Here is a 22,221-nt window from a genome sequence, read left to right on the forward strand (position 1 = left end):
CCAACCAGCTCTGAATAAGCTGCCCATAGAAGGTGAGCAAAGCACCAGCCCAGAGCAGCCCCTGTGCCCCAGAGCTCCAGGGACTGAGCTGTGTCACCACCACAGCCCCAAACACCCCCAAGGCACCTCCAGGTGTGGCCTGGCCTGGCCCAGCATCTGCTCCTTCTGAAGAACCAAAGCAACTTTGGGGAAAACTCTGCATCCTTCTCAATTTCTGTTTGAATCAGCATTTGGTCTGGCTTCTACAAATAGAAGCCCACAGGGGTTTAAGTGCTTTTCACTGAATAATTAAAGAAAAAAGTGACAGGAAAAAGCCCCTCCACACACAGCCAGGTGCTGCAGTGAGTGGAGCTGACCCTGACAGGCTCCACCATTTTACTTATCCACACACAAAACACCTGAAATTCAGATTTCAACATTCATTTTATTAACAAAGTGCAAACAGTTTTAAACCAGGAGTTGTAGAGCACATTCACACGGACACAGGGCACAGGCAGCCACACCAGGACAACACCAGCAGGTACTGACAGGGCTCATGCTTTGTCACTAACCAGGCATCAGCTCCCACAGGAGCTTCACAAGGACTTCAGCAGCTCAAAATGCAACAACAAAGAGTTTGGCAATGGGTGTGGTTGGTCCACGTCACCAACTGGGGAAACAATGGAGTGCTGGCTGATTTCCCCCAGCATTCCAAAGGACAGCCACACTCTGCTCGTTCCAGTGGCACAGCAGGACTCTCATCCCAGGCTGGGGCTCAGCACCTTCCCCACGACTCCTCAGGGCAGCTGGGGCTGGTGGAGCAGCAGGGCCACCCCTGCAAAGGTCCTCGTGCCCAGGGCAGGGTGAGACAATGGCACAAGAAGCCCAGAGTGGAGAGGGCACAGCCTGGGCACAGCTCCAGGGACTCACACACCTCTCCAGGGAGGCAGCCATGGATCTTCAGGCCCCGAGCCCACACTCTACCTGCTCCAAACAAAGGCAGTGTGCACTGAGAACTCTCCTGCTGGAGAAGGCCTCAAACAAACACAATCTAAGAGTTAAAATTTTATGCCAGCTGTTCCAACCCAGTCAGTTTTGGGAGCATTCAGAGCTCAGCCTTCCCTCCCTCCCTCCCTTCCAGGCTGCCTCAGAGGCAGAGGGAGCTCAGGATCCCTGAGCAGCCCCAGGAGAACCCTCCCAGTTACCTGGTGCTGTCATCTGCAGGGACAAAGCTGAGATCCTCAGAACTGGCCTGGTCCCCATCTGCCACCACCGAGGAGTGTCCTGAGGGTGAACACAGCACCAGTGAAGCCCAGTGAGCTCCCAGGGACCCTGCAGAGCCAGGGAATGCTCCCTCCCCTCCCTTCCCTCAGGCCAAAGCCTCACCCCCTGGCCCCACATCTTTGATCTATTGGGTGAAAGCTCAACCAGAGGAGTCTCTGGAGCTCCAGTGAGCTGCTGGAAGCACATCCCTGCCAATTCAGATGCAAATCCATGTCTCAGGCAGTGCTTACCTCCCTGGAATTTGCCTGCTTACAGTGCCAGTCCTGGCTCACAGGGAGTTCCAGTTGGGAACTGGAGCTCTGGGTTTTCCAGCCCTTCCCAGGAGATTCACCTCAACTGACTTCTCAAGGCTAGCACGAGTTTCCCTCTCCTGTTTTGAGCTGTTTTAATTGGGATCCCAAGAGGAGAGTTCCAAATCTTACTGGCACTTGGAGCTCTAACACCTCCACAGCCTCCCCTCCCAGGGATCTGCATCCAAGGAGCTCTGGGAGTACTGGGAAGGTTTGGGAGGGTTTGGGAGGGTTTGGAAAGGTTTGGGAAGGTTTGGGAGGGTTTGGAAAGGTTTGGAAAGGTTTGGGAGGGTTTGGGAGGGTTTGGGAGGGTTTGGGAGGGTTTGGAAAGGTTTGGAAAGGTTTGGAAAGGTTTGGAAGGGTTTGGGAAGAGGGGCTCTGGCAGCTCTACCTTCACTGGAGGGCTGGGCAGAGAAGGCCTGGTTGAACACCTCTGAGGGGGAGGTGGCATCTTCCTGCTCCTCGTTCTCCGTGTCACACTCGATGTCACTGTCACTGCTCATGCCTGGCAGGAGGTGCAGGACGTGCTTCTGACACAGCCCAGCTGCAAGAGACACCCAGGGCACAGTGATGGCACAGGGTCTGCACTGCTGACTCTGTGCCATGTCCCATCCTGCCAGCTCCTGGGGGCCAGAGCAGAGGGAAGGAGCAGGTCCCAAACACCCAGGGTCTGATGGGGCACAGCTGGGTTTGTCCTGTGTCACCAGCTGAGCTGCTCACTCCACTCTGCAGCTGGCACAGAAAATCCAAGTTGCTTTTCTGGGAGCCAAAAGGCAGCACAGCCTGTGGGGCAGGTGAGCCTGCAGAGCCTTCAAGCAGCAATATTTTGAGTTTGAGTCTCACACAACAAATTTCCCTCCCAAAGCAGCAGCAGAGCCCTGGGGGCTCCAGGTGATGGCCTGGGGGGTCACGGGGCAGCCAGAGCTCCCCATGGACAGCACAGGCTCTGCTTCTCACAGCCTGATACTCATTGCTAAGAAAAGCAAAGTGAGGGGCCAATTCTACTGCAGTTTTTCCTCTGAAGGAAGAAAATTTGTAATATTTGCTTCCTGGGGTTTTTAACAATGAAGTATTTCAGTTTCTAAAGCGTTTTCCTATTGGGCTCCCTGCTCTGAGAGCAGAACTGCAGGAGCACATCACGATCATGCTGCAGTGACTAAGAGCAGAAATTCAGTTTTGTCACTGAGAGACCTTCTGTAAATGCCAACTCCCACACAATATTGCACACTGCAGCTCGAGATGGATGCTGGCACCTTAATATAGGCTTTGTGCTACAATCCAGTCATTGAAATTCAAATTAGTGCAGGGGTGGAAGGCAGGAGAGTTTTAGCAAGATAAGAAAAACTCTGTGTGGACTTTCAGAAAGGAAAAAAATGCAGAGTTATTTTTTTCCAGCATGGAAAGGATGCAGGAAGGGAGGGGGAAACTTTCCTTCAAGTCTCTAAGGAAACTGGATTATGCACCACAACACCCAGCAGGACTGAGGAGCTGGAGAGGCTCTCGTGTGGCTGTGGAGAAAGTTCCACAGGGGCTGGCCCTGAAGGCAGCACAGTCACCAGCCAAGGGCAGAGGATTCTGCTTAAATGAGAAATGAACAACTTCTCAAGGCCACTGCACTGCACAGCAAAGCCCTGCAGCTGTCTCAAGGTACCAAAGCAGCTGCTTGTCCAGAGAGCCCATTCAGCAGGCACACAGGGATGCTCTGAGCCCACTCAGATTTATTCTGCAGCTCCCAGCAGAGCTCAGAGCCAAGGCAGCAGCTTTGGGGGGTTCCCTCCTCCCTCAAAGCCCAATTTCCCCAATTTACCTCCTTCCTCAGCTGCTGCTCCCTCAGAGCTCAGCCCCTGCAGCTCCCCGGGCTCTGAGCTGCTCTCCAGGCCCCCAGGCTGGGCTCCCTCTGCCCGACACCCCTTGGAGCTGGAGCTTGGGAAGGAATTGAGGAGAAATACAAAACCCCAGGTTAGAAATTCAGCCTGAGCTCAGCTGTGGAAACAAAGCTTTTAGTGCCACATTGAGTTTTACTCCTTAAGTCTTCTGCACACTCACTTAGACTTCCAGGTTTTTTTTATACATTTTAGTATTTCTAAATCAATCAAAAAAACTTGAAAAGTTTGAATATTTTTTAAAAAAAGTGACTCTACTCTACTCTATTTTTTCTATTTAGAAAAAATAACCAGAAAACTCCATTGCCCTTTGCTTAGGTGGCCAATAGAGAATTATTATCATGAAATGGTTGAAAAATTGAGTTAGAGTGAAAAACTTTATCTCAAATGAGGAAATCAAAAGTGATTAAATGTCACTTAGAGGGTATTTTGCATGGAACAGTGGGAAAGCAGACCTGGGCTGCCTTTCAATTCCAAGTGTCAGACTGCAGCCAGAGCTGATCAAAATAAGAGAAAAATGAAAAAAAAAAAGAAAAAAGACAGCTTGTAACCTAGTTATAAACCCAAAAATTGCTGTCCAGAGGGAACAGCAGCAACCAAGTAAACTTCAAAGTAATTTCTCTTTCATGCTACAAGCACCTGGTTTTAGGAGATTGTGGGGTTTTTGCAGATCAAGGGAAGGTGGGGGAGGAGATAAGAGGAAAAAAAACTGCAGAAGCCCTTACCCCAGAGCAGCACCTTTCCTGCTCTTGTCTCCAGCAGGCAGGCCCCCGAGGGCAGCAGCTCCCAGCTCCGAGTCCGAGCCCTCGCAGGGCGGCTCCTCCTGCTTGGGCGGCGCCTCGGGGGCGCGGCCGTGGGGCCGAGCGCCCAGCTTGGAGCTGCCCAGGCCTGTGGGCAGGGAGGGAGAGCACAGTGAGACCCCTGGGACCCTCCCCTGCTCCTCCTCTGAGCGCTGCAGAGGAGCGAAGCACCAATTTCTGTGTCTGGGGCTCCCCTGTGCCTGCACTGAAGCGCTGAGGGAAGGGCACTGTGCAACCCAGGGGCAGCTCCACCATCAAATCCTTACTGGAGCTTCCTGGAGCTCCCTCTAAGCCAAATCACAATTTAATTTTAAATCACAATTTAAACCTGGCTCAGTGCTGGTGAATCCTGGATTTGCACTGTCAGCTTCACTCCTGAGAGGCCAGAACACAACACACAGATTTATGCTCTGCTCAGTGAATGTGAGGTGCTGCTCCCCAGCTCAGCTACAGGAACTCATTGGGTGGGAAAAAGCACCCATGCAAATTTAAGGGAAACTCCAGTTTCTAAATAAAATATTCATTGAGAAGCTTTTGTAGAAGAGATGGCAGTTCCACCCCTCAGGTGGCAGTGCCCAGGTACCCTCACTAGGGTGGCTGTGTCCCCCCAGTGTCCCCTCAGTAGGGTGGCTGTGTCCCCTCAGTGTCCCCTCAGTACCCTCAGCAGGGTGGCTGTGTCCCCCCAGTGTCCCCTCAGTAGGGTGGCTGTGTCCCCTCAGTGTCCCCTCAGTACCCTCAGCAGGGTGGCTGTGCCCCCTCAGTGTCCCCTCAGTACCCTCAGCAGGGTGGCTGTGTCCCCCCAGTGTCCCCTCAGTACCCTCAGCAGGGTGGCTGTGTCCCCTCAGTGTCCCCTCAGTACCCTCAGCAGGGTGGCTGTGCCCCCTCAGTGTCCCCTCAGTACCCTCAGCAGGGTGGCTGTGTCCCCCCAGTGTCCCCTCAGTACCCTCAGCAGGGTGGCTGTGCCCCCTCAGTGTCCCCTCAGTACCCTCAGCAGGGTGGCTGTGTCCCCCCAGTGTCCCCTCAGTACCCTCAGCAGGGTGGCTGCTGTCCCCCTTGAGGCGCAGGTTCCCGTCCCCGCTGTCCATGGCTCTCCTCAGGGACAGGCTCCCAGCAGCTCCCGAGCGAAGGGGCTTGGCTGAGGAACTTTTCTTGCTGGCAGCTGCAAAAAAGTGTAAAAATGTGACCAATGTTCAGTGAAAGCACTGCTGTACCCTGGTCTCATTGTTTATTAACCCTCAGTCCTGCACAAAATCCTTCCTGTCAGAGGCCTGGGCTGCACAGCTCATGTTCACTTCCCTCCACTGGAACATCCTTCAGAAAGCTCCACCCACACTCCTTTAGCCAGCATGAGAATATAAATGATAGACAAACCCAAATCCTTGCATTTTAGATTTCAGCAAGGCTGTCATTTGCTGTCTCAAGTTCCCAGATGGGCCTGGTAGAGAGCAGCCAAGGGAGTGAGCAGCTCAGACCAGCCTGACACTGGGTTAAACTTCAGGACACTGTCACTGCATCATGTCTGGCAGTGTGACACTGGGTTAAACCTCAGGACACTGTCACTGGCTCAGGTCTGGCAGTGTGACACTGGGTTAAACCTCAGAACTCTGTCACTGCATCAGGTCTGGCAGTGCCTGTGGGGTCCAGTCTGGTGTTTGCAAGGCCAGGGCAGGTTTACATTCCTGATATTCCTCATACTCAGGTTCAACTGGAACTGCCTGGGGACCTGAACCACCTGTGAGGGTGATTGAATCCCCCTTGCCCACACACTTACAGTTCCTTATGTAACAGCTGGTGACTGAGGACTTGGTCAGCAGCTCCATGCCAATCTCCTGCAGCTTGCTGCAGCTGTCAGTGCCACAGGCAGCCAGGGCCCCCTGCTCGATGGAGAAGAAGCTGGGCTGCCCCTCCCCTGAGGCAGCATTGCTGCTCCTCACTTCAGACAGCTGGTTCTTCACATCAGACATCTTGCTCCGAACTTCTGCCATCTGCGTTTTGAGTCTTTTCAGCATCTTCAGGTCTGGGGGCACCCTCCACATGGCCTGGTGCCTGCGCTGCTCCCGCTCCTTCAGCGAGTAGGAGGAGGCTTCCCAGGGGAACAGAGAGCACAGCAGGTCAGCAAAAGCATCCTCAGATCAACATGGACACACAAGAGTTGTACCTCGTGTCCTGCTGTAAGTGAGGGACACACATTGTGCCTCACTGAGGCTGCTGGCACAGCAGGGTGTTGTCCCCAGGCATGGAGGAAGGTCCCCAGCCCTGCTCACTGGGACAAGCCAGGCTCCCAGTGCTGCTGCAGGAATCCTGGTGACACCTGAGCTCCCACCTTGCCAGCTCATATCAAATTTGTTTTTATAAAACTTGTTGACTTTGTGTAGGAGATTCTCAGAGCACCAGTATCTCATAACACAGAACTCAAAGAAGTTGCAGTTGGGGAAGGAATTCCCTTAAGTACCCCACAGCAGAGCAGGCTGAGCAGTCAGTACCTGAATAATCCTCTGTGTTGTTCAGATGGAATTAAATCAACCTGGGTCTATCTGAAGTGTTATAAATTCTGTGTTTCTCTGCAAATTCAGCTGTTCCAAACTGCGAAGTCAAGTGGCTCTCAGAAACCTTCACCTCAGGAGGTGAGCTCTGGCAAACTCCAAATGGAACAGCAGCTTTGTCTTTACTGACCAGGTTCAACCTGACTGGGAACAGCCAAAGCCCAAGGGAAGCTCCAGAACAGGTGATTTTGGCTGTGTTCAGTAGCTAAAGATTCACACAGAGAGCTTCACCTGCCTCAGAGGCACAGCACAAAGAGCACTGCCCTCTCCTCAGCTCCTTTTGTCCAGGGAAAAAGCTCCTTTTCCAAAAGCAAAACAGAACTGGGACTCTCAGTTCATGTGCTGTTCCCTTTTTTTTTTTTTTTTTTACTTCTTCTAGAAGGGACTTCCATTTTTGGAAATATGGATTACATTCAGTGAAAATTCATGGCTGTTTATGTAACCCCATTTAAAAAGCTAATGACAAAGGAACAAAGAGTTTGAGCCAGCTTTTAAATTCAGTGCCACCAATGGCATTGTGGCAGCAAACCCCAGCATCACTTGTAGCAAAGGGACATTTATTTCTCTTTCTGTTCTAGAAAGTCACCAAATGGTTCTGGGCCAGCAGTTAAATAAGTGTCAATCATGACAAAATTCAATCAAACCTCAATAATAAATTGAATTCCTCACTACCAGAGGAACAAGCAACCTCCAGGAAGAGCCAGGGCTGCCAGCTCTGCTGCTGCACATGGAGTTAATTGCTATTTTCGGGTCAAGGGTCCCAACTGAACCACAAATACTCCTCAATTATTTAAATACCATCACTATTTTTGGCTCCTGACATTTTGATCCTTTTTTTCCCTTTTCCAGCCCTTACAACCACTCACATTTTTCTAGCTCTAATGGCCTCTAAATTCCAGAATTTATTTTTTTGGTTTGCACCGTGCTCCAAGTACTCCCAGTGTGCAGGGAGAGGCTGAGCTGCTGCCTTAGCACAGAATTGTGTCTGTGCTGTCCTCCAGTGCCAACCCTTCCAGAAAAGTGGCTTTTTAATTCCACCTGGAGACGCAGGAGGATGAGTTAACATCACACACGAGGCTGTGGTTACCTCTGTTCTGCAGAAGGGAGGCAGGAGGACGTGGCTGGAGGCCCCAGAGGTTTTCCATGCCATTTCTGTCCTTGAGGTCCAGGAGGTGGATGAGGATGAGGGGGTCTATGTCCAGCAGGCTGCTGCTGGCAGTGGAGCCCAGGGCGCTGGCGCCGCGCCGCGAGGCTCTGCCGAAGCTGTGGCTGGTACCTGAGCAGGGGAGACACAAAGGGGGCAGCTGAGGGACACAGGGGTCATTTATTACCTGGGGAAAACAAAAAAGAGTCACACAGGTAGATAAGGAGTTCGTTGACCCCGTGAAATTAAGGAGATGTGGGTGTTTTGTGGATTTCTGGATGCTGAAAGCAATTGGATGTGCTGCTGATTAAAACAGCTGGAAAAGGGAAATGCTTCACTTCATTGCTCTTATTAAAATCTCTTAATGAACAGATTTGTTAATAAATAAATACAAAGATTAGAGCTACTCTAAAGGAGTAAGGAGACAAACATGTCCTTCAAGCACCAAGAGACTTTCACAGCAGCACAAACAGCACTTCTGGTACCTTTGTCCTAAATAAATACACTCAGATTCCACAGTATCTCTCTATATCCCATATGGATACTCATTTCTTTCAGAATCTTGTGGCTAATTTGGGCTGTGATCATCTCCAGGCTGCAGAAAATCCCAGAACACCTTACCATGTTGCATTTAAAATGTATTGTGAGTATTCTTTACTTCATTCCCTCCACATTCTTTGGGTTTTGCAGGGCACTAAACCCCAAGTGAATGTGTCACCCACTCAGAGGTCACCCTGACATCAGTAAAAATTCCTTGTCAGTCTCCTATTGATTGGAACACAAGGAATTTCAAAGCTGCCCTCCAAACTTTGACATCATTTTTAAACCAGCACATTCAGATTTCCTCCCCCCCTGCCTTTTTTTTTTTTATTGAACCAATGAAGTGCTTCTGCTACACTGCAATAATCAGTACAAACCACATGATGCAGCAGTTCCCAAAATAGAACTGCCTGCAGAACACACAGCTTGGCTTTGCTTGCAGGAGGAGCAGGGGAAGGAATCCAGCAGTGCTTCACTTTGATGGGAATTCTGGAGTCATTTTTCATACCTGATGCTCCAGGAGTGGCAGCAGCTGCCGCATCCTCCATGAGATCTCCATCCTCCAGCTCCATGGTACTGCTGTACTCCACATCATTCTCTCCAGACCTGCAGGGGTGGTCAGGGTGGGAAAAGGAGAAAACAACTGTTAGCTTTCCTCAGCTCTTGTTAAATGCTGTGGCACAAACCTCAAAACACAACATAAAGTGCTGTAAATTGCATTCCCTGCATTCCAAGCTAGCCAAACAGACAAAGGAAGTGTAGTAATTAAATGACTGTCTCATTACCCAAGAGGCCAAAAGTGCTGTATGTACCTAGACTGCAAAATGTGATGCTGCAAACTCCAGTGTTTGGAAGTGCAGCAGCAGATTGTCATGTTTTAATTAAGATTCCAGGATCTGACATCAGCTCTGCTCAGTCTTGAATTTCCTAATTTAAGTACCTGGCCTCATTGTCACTCTCCTACTACTGCAACACTTCTCAGAGCCAGACCTCTACTCTGTTACAGCACTGACAGATTCCTGAATGGTGTTTGGGAAAGAACCTTCACAGATTATCACTTGTCAAAGACAGAGTGCAGCACCAACGTAAATAAAGAGATCAGAAAGACACTAATTAGCTGACCAAAAATTCAATGTTTAGCACTAACTCTGTGAGTTTGTGTTGTTCCCAGTATAGGAACCACCTCTCAAATCACACTGGGATCCCACACACCCAAGCAAATTACTCAGTTTCCACTGGAATTAGGATGATTACCCTGGGCACAGGATGAGCTGAAAGACATTTTTAGTTACTTACATAGTTTCTTCATCAATGTCATTTTCCTCAGTGTTACTGGTTGCTGTTGAACTTGCTGAAGAGCTGCTGCCATCAAGGTGGTTCACCTCATCTTCTCCAGCAAGGTCTATATCCAGGTCACCATCTGAGAGCTCGTGCTGCAGGAAAAACAGAAGGGTTTTGATCTAGAAACATTGAGCAGCACCTTGATGCATCCCCAAAAGCTGTGAACAGACACTCTCTGTCCCCAGTGTCACCATCACACAGCAGTGAGGAGGCTCTCAAAGCACATTAAAGAACAAACACAAATCAGATTTTTCAGCTGCAACTTGGAGACTTTTTGTGGTGGGATCTTTTAGCTCAGTTCTGGAACATGTCTCTGGACTCACCTCTCCCTCACAGCTCTCAAGTGTGTCATCTCCTATTTCCATAGCAAGGATAATAAACCTCATTTACAATTCACAAGTTCCCCTGTTTCTATTGCTGCCTTAGCAAAGAAAGCTGCACATAAACAGAGGTGGGAAAAAGAGAATTCCTACATTAAAGTCTTCCTGCTGAGTCTTCTCTTCCTCCTCCTCCTTGTTCTCCCGTGCCAATCCTGGAGCAGTGAAATTCTCAAGCAGTGCTTCAATGCTTTGGCCAGGTTTCTTTGCTCTTGTCTCTGAGCCCTCATCATTCTGGGGACTGAGGTGAGTGTCTGGAGGGGAAACCCCTCGGGATTTCTGAGTCCGGGACAGCTCAATCGCGAGCCTCTACAAGGGCACAAAAACAACAACCGTGGAGCAGCAGCAGCAAATCAAGCAGCTTTGTTGACTTGCAGAGACACTCCAAGAGGTGATTTTACACTCACAAACACCCCACTTACCTCTTTCAGGTTATTTATTTGCTGGATGTAACTTGTCTGAGCTGCTTCCAGCTGAGCAATGTACCAGTGCTGGTCGCGGCACTTCTGGAAGAAGGTTGGTGAGCGCACTTGGAACCTTCAAAGGAATGTTTGAAATGGGGTTTTTGAGGGAGTTTGTTTGGTTTGAGGTTTGCTTTCAAATGTCTCCTGCAGAACAACCTTAAAACTTAAAATCTAGTGGTGAAATAAGCTTAACAAACAGGTCCTTGTGGACTCGGTGTCCTGACACCCTGACCAGCCACAGTGAGTTCTGTAGCAGGGACTCACAGACTTTTATACCCAAAGTTCTCCAATGCTGACTAAAACTGTTCCTAAAGATGGAGAGAAAGCACCTTTTTCCTTTAAGTCTGGTAGCTACAGATCTCTAACCCTTATAAATGAGGAGCAGCCACTCCTCAAAGGAAACTACGCTCAAAACACTCCCCAACTCCCTTGGGCACATTTCCCTCTTTCAACCCGCCGAGGGTGAAATCCACTTGGAACAAAACACGCCAGCAATATTTTCAATTCAAACAGGTAAATAATTCCCTATTTCAGCAGCAGGTTTGTGGAGCCCCCCTTGGGGAGGAGAGCAGCAGCCCCACCTGAGGATGACGGTGTCGTTCTGGCGGTTCAGGTAGCCCTCGTTGGCCAGCAGGTCCAGGCGGAAGAAGCGATTGTAGCCCCAGCACTCCCCAACCTCGAAATCAGAGGCGAATTCCCGGATGATGTTTTTGGTGGGGTCGTTGGTGGACTGGTGAACCATTTCTACACGGTATTCATACCTGGCAGGGCAAAGGAACAGGGATTGGGATCAAAAGATGTCAGAGTTGCTGAGTGGTTTAAGAGCTGCGCTTTCTTGCCCAGCTGAATGAGTGTCAGGCCTAAAATTTGACTGAACATTTAAATAAACAGTGAAAAATAAAAGAGAGCAGGAATATGGAGTAGAGTGAACTCCAGGGCTGAACTACTACACAGATACTCTTATCAGTTGTTTCACCAGCTTCTTTTTTATCTCAAGAAAGCCACTGAGTAACAACTTTAAAATATTCTCTGTGCCCAGTCAAAGCCCAACAGACAACAGAACTCTCACCATTCTTTTTCAAAGGGCTTTGCAGTCTCTGACAGAAAAACCCCAACATCTGTTCCTAGTGCAGCTTTGCTTACTTGGATGTCTCTGGCAATCCAGCAGACAGCTCCAGGAACACTGACAGGTAGTAGCCCCGAACTACTCCATTGCCATCCTTGAAATAAAATCGAGACATTGATTAAAAACAGAAAGGAAAAACTAGAAAAAAATACCAAGACAAAACAATTTGATACAGCAAACTTAGAGAAGTTTAGAAAACAGCTTCAATCAGCACTGGATTTGTAGCAGGAATCTACTTTGGGTGTTACAGTTGTGATTTTTAGTCTTCAGTGACCTCCTACTGTAACACAAATCAACAAGAAGCACATTCGCAGTCTAGTATTGGTATCTCAGATATAAATCTCAAGACAAACCTTTAATTACTCTATTAACACTTCAGGTATTTGATGAAGTGGAAGTCTGAATAGACAAACAATGTATCAGAAAAATATTATTTTAGGTTAAACATTAGTTCTGTAATGTAAATGTAAATATTTTACATAGAGTCACATTTCAAAGCTACCTAATTTTTGAGAAAATAGCAAATTGTTCAGAAAAAAATCCCATGCAACATGAAAAGTTAGGGCAGTTAACTGAGAAACAATATTAGAGTCACCAGAAGTCAAGAAAAAAATACAGCAAAACCTCCATCACACTCACCTGAATCAAGGATGAAGAATGGCTCAACTTGAATCCTCCAGCTTGAAGAAACATTTCAACTTACCATTGAAAAAATAAATTTTAATGCCTTCTGACAGCACAGCTCAGGTAGCTAATCCTGAATTTACAATACTGTGGAAACTTCCACACAGTTCCACCTCTGCACTGCAATAATTCAATTCTGGGCATCCATGGGCTTAACTTACAGAGCCAATTTTTCAAGGATGTCACAAAAATCACAAAGACAGAGCTGCTGCTCCACCACCAAACTCCTTCTCCACACAGCTGCAGGAGCAGCACTGAGCAAAGCAGGGAATGTGGGAAGATCCCAGCTTGGGGGTCAACATTCCAACATGGACAAAGCTTCAGAAACTGGAATATTCAGCCCACTGAAGGGACATAGCAAAATACACTTTTTAATGTCCAGTTTGAGAGCTGGATACAGAGCCAAGAACAAATGCTTGGTCCTCCTCCCACCTCCCCAGGAAGTATCACTCAAACAGGGTAAGTTACTCTATACCTCAGTTCTGTAAGGGACATTTGCAGAAATCCCTGAGACATCAAAATATCCATCAAAATTCCTCTGCAATATCAGTAGGATCCATCTTTAATTGCTTCTAAATTAACCAAACTCCACTGAGCATGTTCTCAGTGGAGATCTGGAGGCAGAGAGGGAATTCTCCAAAGGTTGGTGATCAACTCATTATAATATTCTTTACTTTTCCTACAGCTTTTCATGTACAGCATGAGATAAACATGATTCCTTACTGGAGAGCTGGGAATGAGCTGGGATGGGAAAACAGTTCCAGCTGAAGACAAAACTCACCGGGTAAACCTTTAATCTCCAGCACAGTCCTGACACCTGCAGGGGAGGGCTGTACACAGGATCCGCTCGCTGCCGCAGGGTGCTGGAGACAGGAGGAAAACATTTGGGACTGGGACAAAGCAAAACCCTCCCAGAGAATTGATTATTCACCTGGTAAACAAGAGATTTTTATGGAATTCCCATAGTTTAGTCTACATCTCACTGTTTTCTGTAGAGGTTGTTCTGTGTTTTAAATAACACTTCTCGTGTGCAGAAGGAACAGAAGGATGGTGCCAATATTCACAGTAATTAAAGATTTTCTTACCTGAAGTTTTCCAAGACAAATGTTGTTGAGTCATAGGCTGGAACCAATTCACTGTGTGGTGAAAGAATAAATGTATTACACTTGAATAACAAGGCATTAAAAATCCCAACTTTTACAATCTGTAGAACTTTAGATGTCTCAGGTCACCCCACAGCCACTGAAATTCATCAAGACTACACTGGGTTATTGCAGGATAATTCCATTTAAACACCTCCTCAGGAGGAGATTCCTTGGTGCCATTGGAAAATAAACATTCAGATTTAAACCATGACACAGCCAAACCAATTTTTGCTGAGGAATTCCTGACACTTCTCTGACTTTCCATTTTTTCAGCACAGGCTCCCTCAGAACCCAGCACCAGCAGCACTCTCCTGATGAAGAATTGTGCTATGAAGTGATTTTGGCTGTATATTCTCAATTAAGGTGACCTGCAGAGGCATCTCATGAGAGCCTGGCAATTATATACTGAATGACCCAATAATAAGAGAAAAAAGGACAAATCAGTAAACCATGTGTAAAAGAGAAAAAAAAAAAAGATGAGCTGGAACCCACTGTCCTGAGTCCCCAGCAGGGACCACAGACACAAAATAAGCCCTGCTGGAACAGAAAAGCCTACTTGCAGCACATACTACAAGGAGTAAGTTAAGAGGAAACTCTCCTCTCAGGTACTTTAAATATGTTTTTAAACACTGAACAAACAGAACAGAAGTGCAACACTGACCTTGTGAAGTCTGGGGGGACAGGAGTGGTGACAAAGGAGGCCATGGGCTTCCGATGGACCTGCTGGAACATCATCAGGATCTCTGAGCTTTTGGATATCAGCTCACTCTTGCTGCAGGACCGCAGCTGGGAGGGGGGAAAAAGAAGGGAAAAAATCCTTAGCTCAGTCAAAATCAGATGTTTTATCCACTTTTGGTTTTAAACAACTGAATTACATGTTTGTCACAGCTTCAGAAAGTTTACCCATGACACAACAACAAAATGCAGCTTGGAGGTTTTGGGTTATTTTATTTTCTGGAATTCCACAATGGAAGTTACAACAGCCATTGTGTATTTCCCTTAGATTAAACTAACTTACATAGAACTGGGTAATTTTGCATGATGTTGCCATTAATCCCTGTAGTAATTTTTCAAGCAACAAAACACCTTTGAGTATCTCTAGAAGACACACTTTCTTTTAAGAAGAAATTGTGCAACCTAAGGCCACATCAATGAAAATATATCCTCCAGAAATATCCATCAATTAATATTTTTAAAATAAAAAAGTAAGAAAGATCCCTCCTCAGCTGCCCTATCTACACAACATTTAATCTCCTTTCATAATTACCTGATGTTCTACTTCTTGAAGCAGGGTTTCCAGAAGTTCAGTTTCTTGAGTAAGTGATGTCTTCTGACCTGTTTAAAGAAAAGATGTTAAAAAACCCCTAAAACACATACTCAATACTTCTTAAGTGCATTTTATTTTTTATTGTTTCCACTTGGAAGCTGCCTCAGAACATACTAAGGTAAAAGATTTCTACATGTACCAAGGTTGATTGAGAAAGCATCTGAAAAGCAGGTCTACATTTTTAATTAGAGCTGTACTGAAGAACTCATTTAAGGTTAAGTCAGTAACTAAGTGCTCTGTGTCCCAGAAATGGCAGGTTTGTTGGGGTGCTTTTATGGACAGAAAGAAAAGCAGGTTTGACTCTTACCCGGATAAGCCCTTCTTACATTAAAATTACATTAAAAGGAGCATCTATTACAAAGATACATTTTCAAATTAAACAGATGAAGTAAAAGCACTTTACTTGAAAAGTGCTAAATAACTTCCAGCTAGATGGGAATGTTTTCCAAGTCATTATATAGGAGTTTTAAACAGAATATCATCATGTTATGGTGAATTTAGAACTTTTCACAGTAACTACATCATTAACCAAAGGCTTTGCTGCAGGTGGAAATTTCCTGCCAGCAGTGAACTCACTCAACACCACAGCATGGAATGAGTCACCTTCCCAGGGAAACAAAGTTTCTCAGTGGATTTACACATTGCCAATACATTCCTCCTCCTCCTCACAGAGGCCATACCCACCCATGAGGGTGATGAGCTTGTTCTTGAGCTGGGTGTCCAGGCGGGCGATCATCATCTCCACGGCGTTGCGGATCTCGCGCACGCGCTCGTCCTTGGCGCTGCGCACGGCCTCCACGTTCCGCTCCTGCGGGGCCAGAAACCTTCACACAGCTGCACCTCCCCTCAGCCACACTCCCTCAGACCCCAAAAAAGCTTAACTGTCCCTAAATCCCCTAAGAGGGGAAAGAGGAGCGCTGGTTTTGATGAGTGATTTCACTGGATCCCTCAGAGAGCCCCAAGGGTAACTGGGAAACTCGGCAACGTTGTCTGATCACACAGGGATTCGTCATGTGGGGATTCTTTAGGATCAGATCTGTAAATGCAGCTGCCAGTTTCTCTTCTGCAACTTAACCAGCTCAGAAAAGTGTTTTACTCTTTATTCATACTTTTTATTCATGTTATTCTTACAAGAACAACATGATAAAAACAGAAAAGTTTTGTGGTAACAAGATAAATCCAGCATCCTTCTCTCTGCCAGGGTAAGGCCACAAACTCTCAGCATTTTATCCCCACAGTTGTGTTTATAAAGTCACATCTGAGCTGGAGAAGAGCAAAACTATGAGTGCACGTGGCAAATAGGCACCTGAAAAATGAGCAAAAATCATACAGAAACTAGCTCCAAAAATTCCTGGTTTACATGCACAAAGACTGCTCATCATAAATATAACAGAACATAAAAGTAATTCTTCCTGGGCTACCAGAAACTGCATCAAATTGCTGGAATCCCCACTGAAACTGCCCAAGCTGAACGTGTGAATATTCAGATTTTTGACATTTTTACCCCACAGGGAAGAAAAAGAATGTGCACAAACACATCTCCAACTGGTGAGCTGCTCATCCTGCAGGCTCAAATACATTTACAGTTTATTATCCTAGAGAAAGGAAAATAAGCTGCTAGAATAAAGTATTTTTGTACTCATTTAGCATGACAGAACACATTAAGTGTTGACAAAAATATATATTTCTAAGAAGTATCCAACTTCAGCTTTTAAACAGCACACTCCAAACGAAAAATTCTGTAACCTAACTCTAAACCAGAAATGAGAATATTTTGATCTTTCCATATTGTATAAAAAGAGTCAAATGAAAAAACAAAAAGGTCTCTCTGTGGGATAATCTCACCACCTTCTAACAGGTACTATTTCCACTTCCCACTTTACAATTTCCTTTGCCACTACAGGAGAACTTTCTTACCACTTCCTGCACCAAACTGATCAATTCCATGAGTCTTCTCCTCAGCTTTGCCACTTCTTCATTCACTTTGGTGACATGCTGCTCGTAGATCTCTGCCAGTGGTTTAAAAGTATGTCCCCCATGCTGTTCAAAGAGAAAAAAAAGGGAGGAAGAGGAGGTGGTGAATAATACAGCATCTCTTTTCCACTTTATTCCACTCCTATTAAATTCCTGAAAGAGAAGGGAAGAAAGCCTACGAGTGCATCACTCATTCTGGAAAGGTTCCAAAGCAGATTGTATGTAGGAAGTCAGTCTTTCACTTCCCTTTGTAAGAAATCATGAATTTGGCTCTCATTCCCATCAAAGCTTCCTGTCAGGAGTTATTTGGAATCTCAAGAGTCCTCCAAAAATAAACGGCTTCATTCACTGTGCAATCCTTTACCAAATCAAATATTGGTAGAAGGTTTATTTTTATCATTATTATTATTATTGTTAAAACACTCTTCCCAAACAAAGGCAGCACACTGTTAACCACTTACATTCCAAACAGCAACATTTGTTTCTCCTTGAATACCCAGCTGGATGGATAAACACTGATGAATTTAACACTTTGGAGACTGGAGGCCAGGACAATTAAACAACAAGTGTTATCTTTGTTTTCTGAGCAAAGCTTCTTCCTTTGCTCACAAAATCTCCCCACCACAAAGAATTTGTCCAAAACATCATGAAGTTTATAACAAGGAAGGTAATTCTGACCTGGTTTTGGTAAAAACTCAATTTCTTTCTCTATGAACTGAAAGTATCATGTTTCACAAGCAGTGTTACTAAATAATAAATGCACCTAAACCTGCAGTATTTGCATGGCAATCCAACAGCCACAGCAGCAGTTTCACAGCACTTTCAGTTCTTCAAAACCACATCAGACACAAAGTTTGAAGTCCCTCACACCATGTCCCTCTCCCCTTACCATTCCTCCCCACAGTGCACACTGGTGGCAGATACACTTCTTGCAGGTCCAGCAGAAAACACTGAGCTTCTCATGATGGTTTTCACACCTTGAACCAAAAAACACACATATCACCAACAGAAAACAGCCATGAATTTTCTATAAACTCAGCTAAACATTTTCACTCGTTCTGCTACACAACACCTTTTGCAGGAGGAACAGCTGTAGTCAATAAAAACCTTTTGTAAGGTTCTGCTTTCAGTATTCTCTCCAGAAGCGCTTCACAGATACAGAGAGTAAATTACTAAAATTAGCTGCTACAATCCAAACCACCAAACACTTGATGCACAGAACACTCAATTTACTTGTCCTTCTCATTCTCCTCGTGCTTGGTGAGGCTGCAGAGCTGCAGTGTGTCCAGCTGCTGTGTCACCTCCTCTGCCCAGCGACAGTTGACGAGCTCTCGGAGCTGCAGGGGGGCTCTGCAGGGAGGAGGGCACACTTAGAGCAGGAATTTGGCTCCAGGAGCCAAAGAAGCAGCACTGAAGTGAGCTCAGTTCATTACTACATTACCAGAAGAGTCACAGGTAAAAAAAGAGCAGAAACTGGACTAGTTATTCCATGAGAAAAAAATAAATTAAGTCAATTTGATCATTTGGGAGAGGTGGGGACTGCAGCCTGCAATGATGCACAGAAATTGCATCATTTCCACACAAATTACAGGCATAAAAAATGGGCATTTTCACCCCGAAAACTGAAGCTCCTGGGCTCTGACTTTTGAAAGAAGAATATAAAGAGGAATTCCCTGTAGTTACTCCTGTTACACCAGCTATGTGCACAGCAGTGTTATGTGGGAAGAACAAAGATCCTGCTCAGCTTCTCACAAAACCAGAATGCATTTTAGCAGAAGAATTATACCAGGGCCAATTTTTAAAGAAACAGCAGGCAGGTCTGAAAAAAATTTAAAGCTTATAAATTTAGTGCAAGCTGCACTGAAAAAGAGACTGATCATAACAGGACAATCCACCCAATTGCTGCTATTAAAAATACCTTACCTACAATGAGGGCACTGAGCTCTTTGTTCAGTCAGCCAACGCTGTGATGGAAAAAGGAGAAACCTTTTTAAACAGGCTGGAATGAAAGAACTGCAGGCAAATACATTGTATCATTATTAGGAGTTACTTAATTTATTACCTTTTCCCTGTTAAGCAGATTTTCAATTTAACTGTTCAACCACTTAGTCACAGAAGAAGCTGCTATTTGTGTCTTAGTAACAAGCAACCACTTTGTCTTCAGAGGGCAGAGATGCTTCAGTTAAAATTACACAGAGAATTTGGAGGTACCAAATATTCCATTAGGAACCACCCACCTGGCAGATTCCCAGAGCCTTAGACTAAAGAGGATGCTTCAATAAAGGAAAGAAAAAGACACCACAAGCATCTTTCTCAGAGTCTAATTAGCCTTCAAGGTAATTTATTTCTTCCTCTTGAGTTATTTATAGACAAATTAAATAGCTGAAGTTCAATGATCAAATCCACAAGGAGCCTGTGAATGCTTCTCTTCCAGAAAGCTCCAGGGACAAACAGCTGAGCAAAGAACTTCACCTGCCCACTACAACTCACAAGTGTAAAAGCTCAGCACTTGATGGGTTTATATTTGTCAGCTCTCTACTACATTTAAAGAGTCTCATGAATAATCTCTCACCACCCAGCAACAATATGTCACTGAAATCCTTAATATGCAGCACGAATCCTTCACCTCCAGCTCCTGTCAGAGCTTCCAGAGCGAAGGATGAATGTCTGTTCCAATTTCTGGAAATACTACTGGAGGTCTGGAAACCTCAGCTGAACCTTCTGCTGCTACAGCAACACAAAACAGCATCTGGATTTGGAACTGGAGTGTGATACACTGGGAACCAGGGCCTAAATAAAGGAATGAGGATTCAGGTGCTGCCTCAGACTCCCCTGAGGAAGATTTAGCCCCACCTGATCACACCACAGCAGCCTGCCAAGCGTTATAAAACACCTCCAGGGTACACGAGGTGATGCTGTGACCTTCCCGGATGCAAAGTCAGCATCTGATTCCTGTCCCAACTTTTCTCTTCCACACAGGCATCACCAACTCTCAGGAGGTGCTAAAGGAGGGAGCATTGTGTGTCTCTTCCTTAAAGCAATTATTCCAGATGGTGCCTATAATTAGCAGCACTGAAGGCAATGCACAGCCTGCCTACTTCTTCCTCAGGGGTGTTATAAAAGGTTTTGAAAGGGAAACTAAAGGGGAAGGAAAAAAAAAAAAAAACAAAAAAACAAAAAAGGAATCCTTGGAACTACAGGAAAAGAATGTTTTCATAAGCTCAGCCAGTTTTCAGTTCAAACCTTTGAAAGAACAGCCCAAAGCAAGCAAACTCACCCGGATACAGCTGAAACAGCAGAGCTTGGAGCAGTGGGGGCACAGGCGGGCATCCCGCAGCTTCTCCATACAAATAAAACATCGGAACACCTCGGCAATGCTCTGCAGAGGGGGATTAGCACCATTGTTAAACACGCTTCACACACACCAGGGCTGCCTTTGTTCCCCAGGCACAGCGCCAGGTTTCTGTGCTGCTCCAAACAGCACCTCTCTGAGGGAGACACAACCTGCACGGCACAGCTCTCCCCCTCAGCCTCTCCCACACTGCACCAGCAGCTGTTTTATAACATTATTCTCTTTTTCAAAGGAATACTTCCTGTTTGCCTTATCTCTTTCAGAGCAGGCCTTTCTGTAGCCAAGATATTCCTGCGTGTGTTCACACGGGATTGAGCAGCAGCCAGAAGAAATGGTGTTGTACCTGCAGACAGTGCACTGGAACTAAACTATTTCACCATTTCTAGATCACGGTAAGGGCATGTATGTGTAACACAAGAGGTGTTGAACTGAATTGGGTATTTTTTTGACTTTTATAAGACTTATATTCTTTTAAGGTCTACCATTAGCATCAGCTCCACTATTTCTTACACTCTCCCCCACCCTATTTAATCAATTTTGGGTAATAAAAACATTCCCCAAACGAGAAAGTGATAAAAACATTCCCCAAATTTTGAAAGCAATGTTTGCTTTCCATATTGATAATTTTGAACTGATAAGGAAGTTTTACATATACATACATTTTATATATACATACAACTCCTGTATCATACAGGACTTATAATACTTCTGGTTATAACTCTGGAACTTCATAAGGTCCTTCTGGTGGGCTAATTTTTTTTTTTTTTTTTCCCCACAGAACTCAGATTGTGAATCAGCACAAAAGCAACACATCTTCAATTTAGGGATACCAATACATCTCCCACACATTATCGCTTCCTTTAACAGCTACAAGCCATTGAAACGCACCATACGCGGTTACAGGAGATAATCGCAGCCGGTCTTTTACATCCTCTCCCAGCCGGGCAGTGACACAGCCCCCAGCAGGTGCTGGAGCTGCCGGGTCACAGCCACTTCTGCACCTCCACGGTGCCGGGGCGGGCTCGGTGTGCGCCAGGTCTACATCCCTCCATGGATCCATCCATCCCTGCCCGGATCCATCCCCTCCGGAACCGGCACCCGCGGCGCTCCGCCAGCTCATTTCCGACCCCCTCCCCACCTGCCTGCCCACCCGAGCCAAGCCCCGCAGCGCCGCAGGCTGTTCCCAGCGCCCGGGCCGACACCGTTCGCTACCGCTCGGCGTTTTTTCCTCCCTCACACAGGGTACGCGGAGGCTGCGAGCGGCTCCGGTGAAGCGGGCGGGTGCCGCAGCCGCTGCCCCCTCACCGCGGGCGGAGAAGCCGCAGCCGCTGCCCCCTCACAGCCCTGAGGGAGCGCGCGCCGCCCGCCCGCCCGCCCTCACCTCCACGCTCTGCTCGTCCATGGCTGCGGCTCCGCCAGCGGCGGCAGCAGGGACGGCTGTCCCCGAGCTCCCTGTCCGTGCCCGCGGGTGAGGAGCAGGAGCTCCGGGAGCGGCGCTGCGAGAAGCGGAGCCAGCGCACCGGGCTCGGCCCCGCGCACCGGCCGGGCCGTGACCGCGGCAGCGAGACCGCCCCGCCCCGCCCGCGCTGCGCATGCGCGGGGTCGCCCCGAACGGGCGTGGCGGAGCCAGAGGGAACGGGGCCGCGGTGGGTGCCGAGGGTCGGGGTGCGGGTTAGATCCAGGGCTGGGGTTTGAAAACACAAAACCCAGAGCTCCAGGCACTCTGCAGCTGCGAAAGGCATCCCAAGGGCAACACTAAACTGCCACAATATCGCTGCTTCCACGGCTTTTTCCTTGGAACCAGCCCTAGATCAGAGCTGCCTTTCCTGCCTAGGGTTAGGGTTAGGGTTAGACCTTGGGTTAGGGTTTAGGGTTAGACCTTGGGTTAGGTTTAGGGTTAGACCTTGGTTTAGGGTTTAGGGTTAGACCTTGGGTTAGGGTTTTCAAACCACAGAACTCGGAGCTCCA

The 22,221-nt window shown here is 46.9% G+C and overlaps 1 protein-coding gene across 1 annotated transcript; it reads right to left on the bottom strand.

The window, feature by feature from the left end:
- Positions 1 to 404: 404 nt before the first annotated feature.
- On the bottom strand, positions 405 to 21,815 carry TRIM37 (tripartite motif containing 37). Its single transcript, XM_063173742.1, has 25 exons — positions 21,635 to 21,815; positions 20,179 to 20,280; positions 18,825 to 18,865; positions 18,135 to 18,251; positions 17,791 to 17,878; positions 16,845 to 16,967; positions 15,612 to 15,735; positions 14,868 to 14,935; positions 14,262 to 14,386; positions 13,541 to 13,591; positions 13,237 to 13,318; positions 11,789 to 11,865; positions 11,227 to 11,406; positions 10,604 to 10,718; positions 10,278 to 10,490; positions 9,760 to 9,896; positions 8,972 to 9,069; positions 7,867 to 8,055; positions 6,008 to 6,319; positions 5,264 to 5,395; positions 4,162 to 4,324; positions 3,361 to 3,476; positions 1,945 to 2,097; positions 1,185 to 1,263; positions 405 to 963 (listed from the first exon to the last, which is right to left on the bottom strand). The coding sequence occupies exons 1-25, from the start codon at positions 21,653 to 21,655 to the stop codon at positions 960 to 962; spliced, it is 2,910 nt and encodes a 969-aa protein (XP_063029812.1). The 5' UTR covers positions 21,656 to 21,815; the 3' UTR covers positions 405 to 959.
- Positions 21,816 to 22,221: the final 406 nt, after the last annotated feature.

Source organism: Melospiza melodia, chromosome 21 (assembly GCF_035770615.1).
Source record: "Melospiza melodia melodia isolate bMelMel2 chromosome 21, bMelMel2.pri, whole genome shotgun sequence".
Classification (NCBI taxonomy): Eukaryota; Metazoa; Chordata; class Aves; order Passeriformes; family Passerellidae; genus Melospiza; species Melospiza melodia.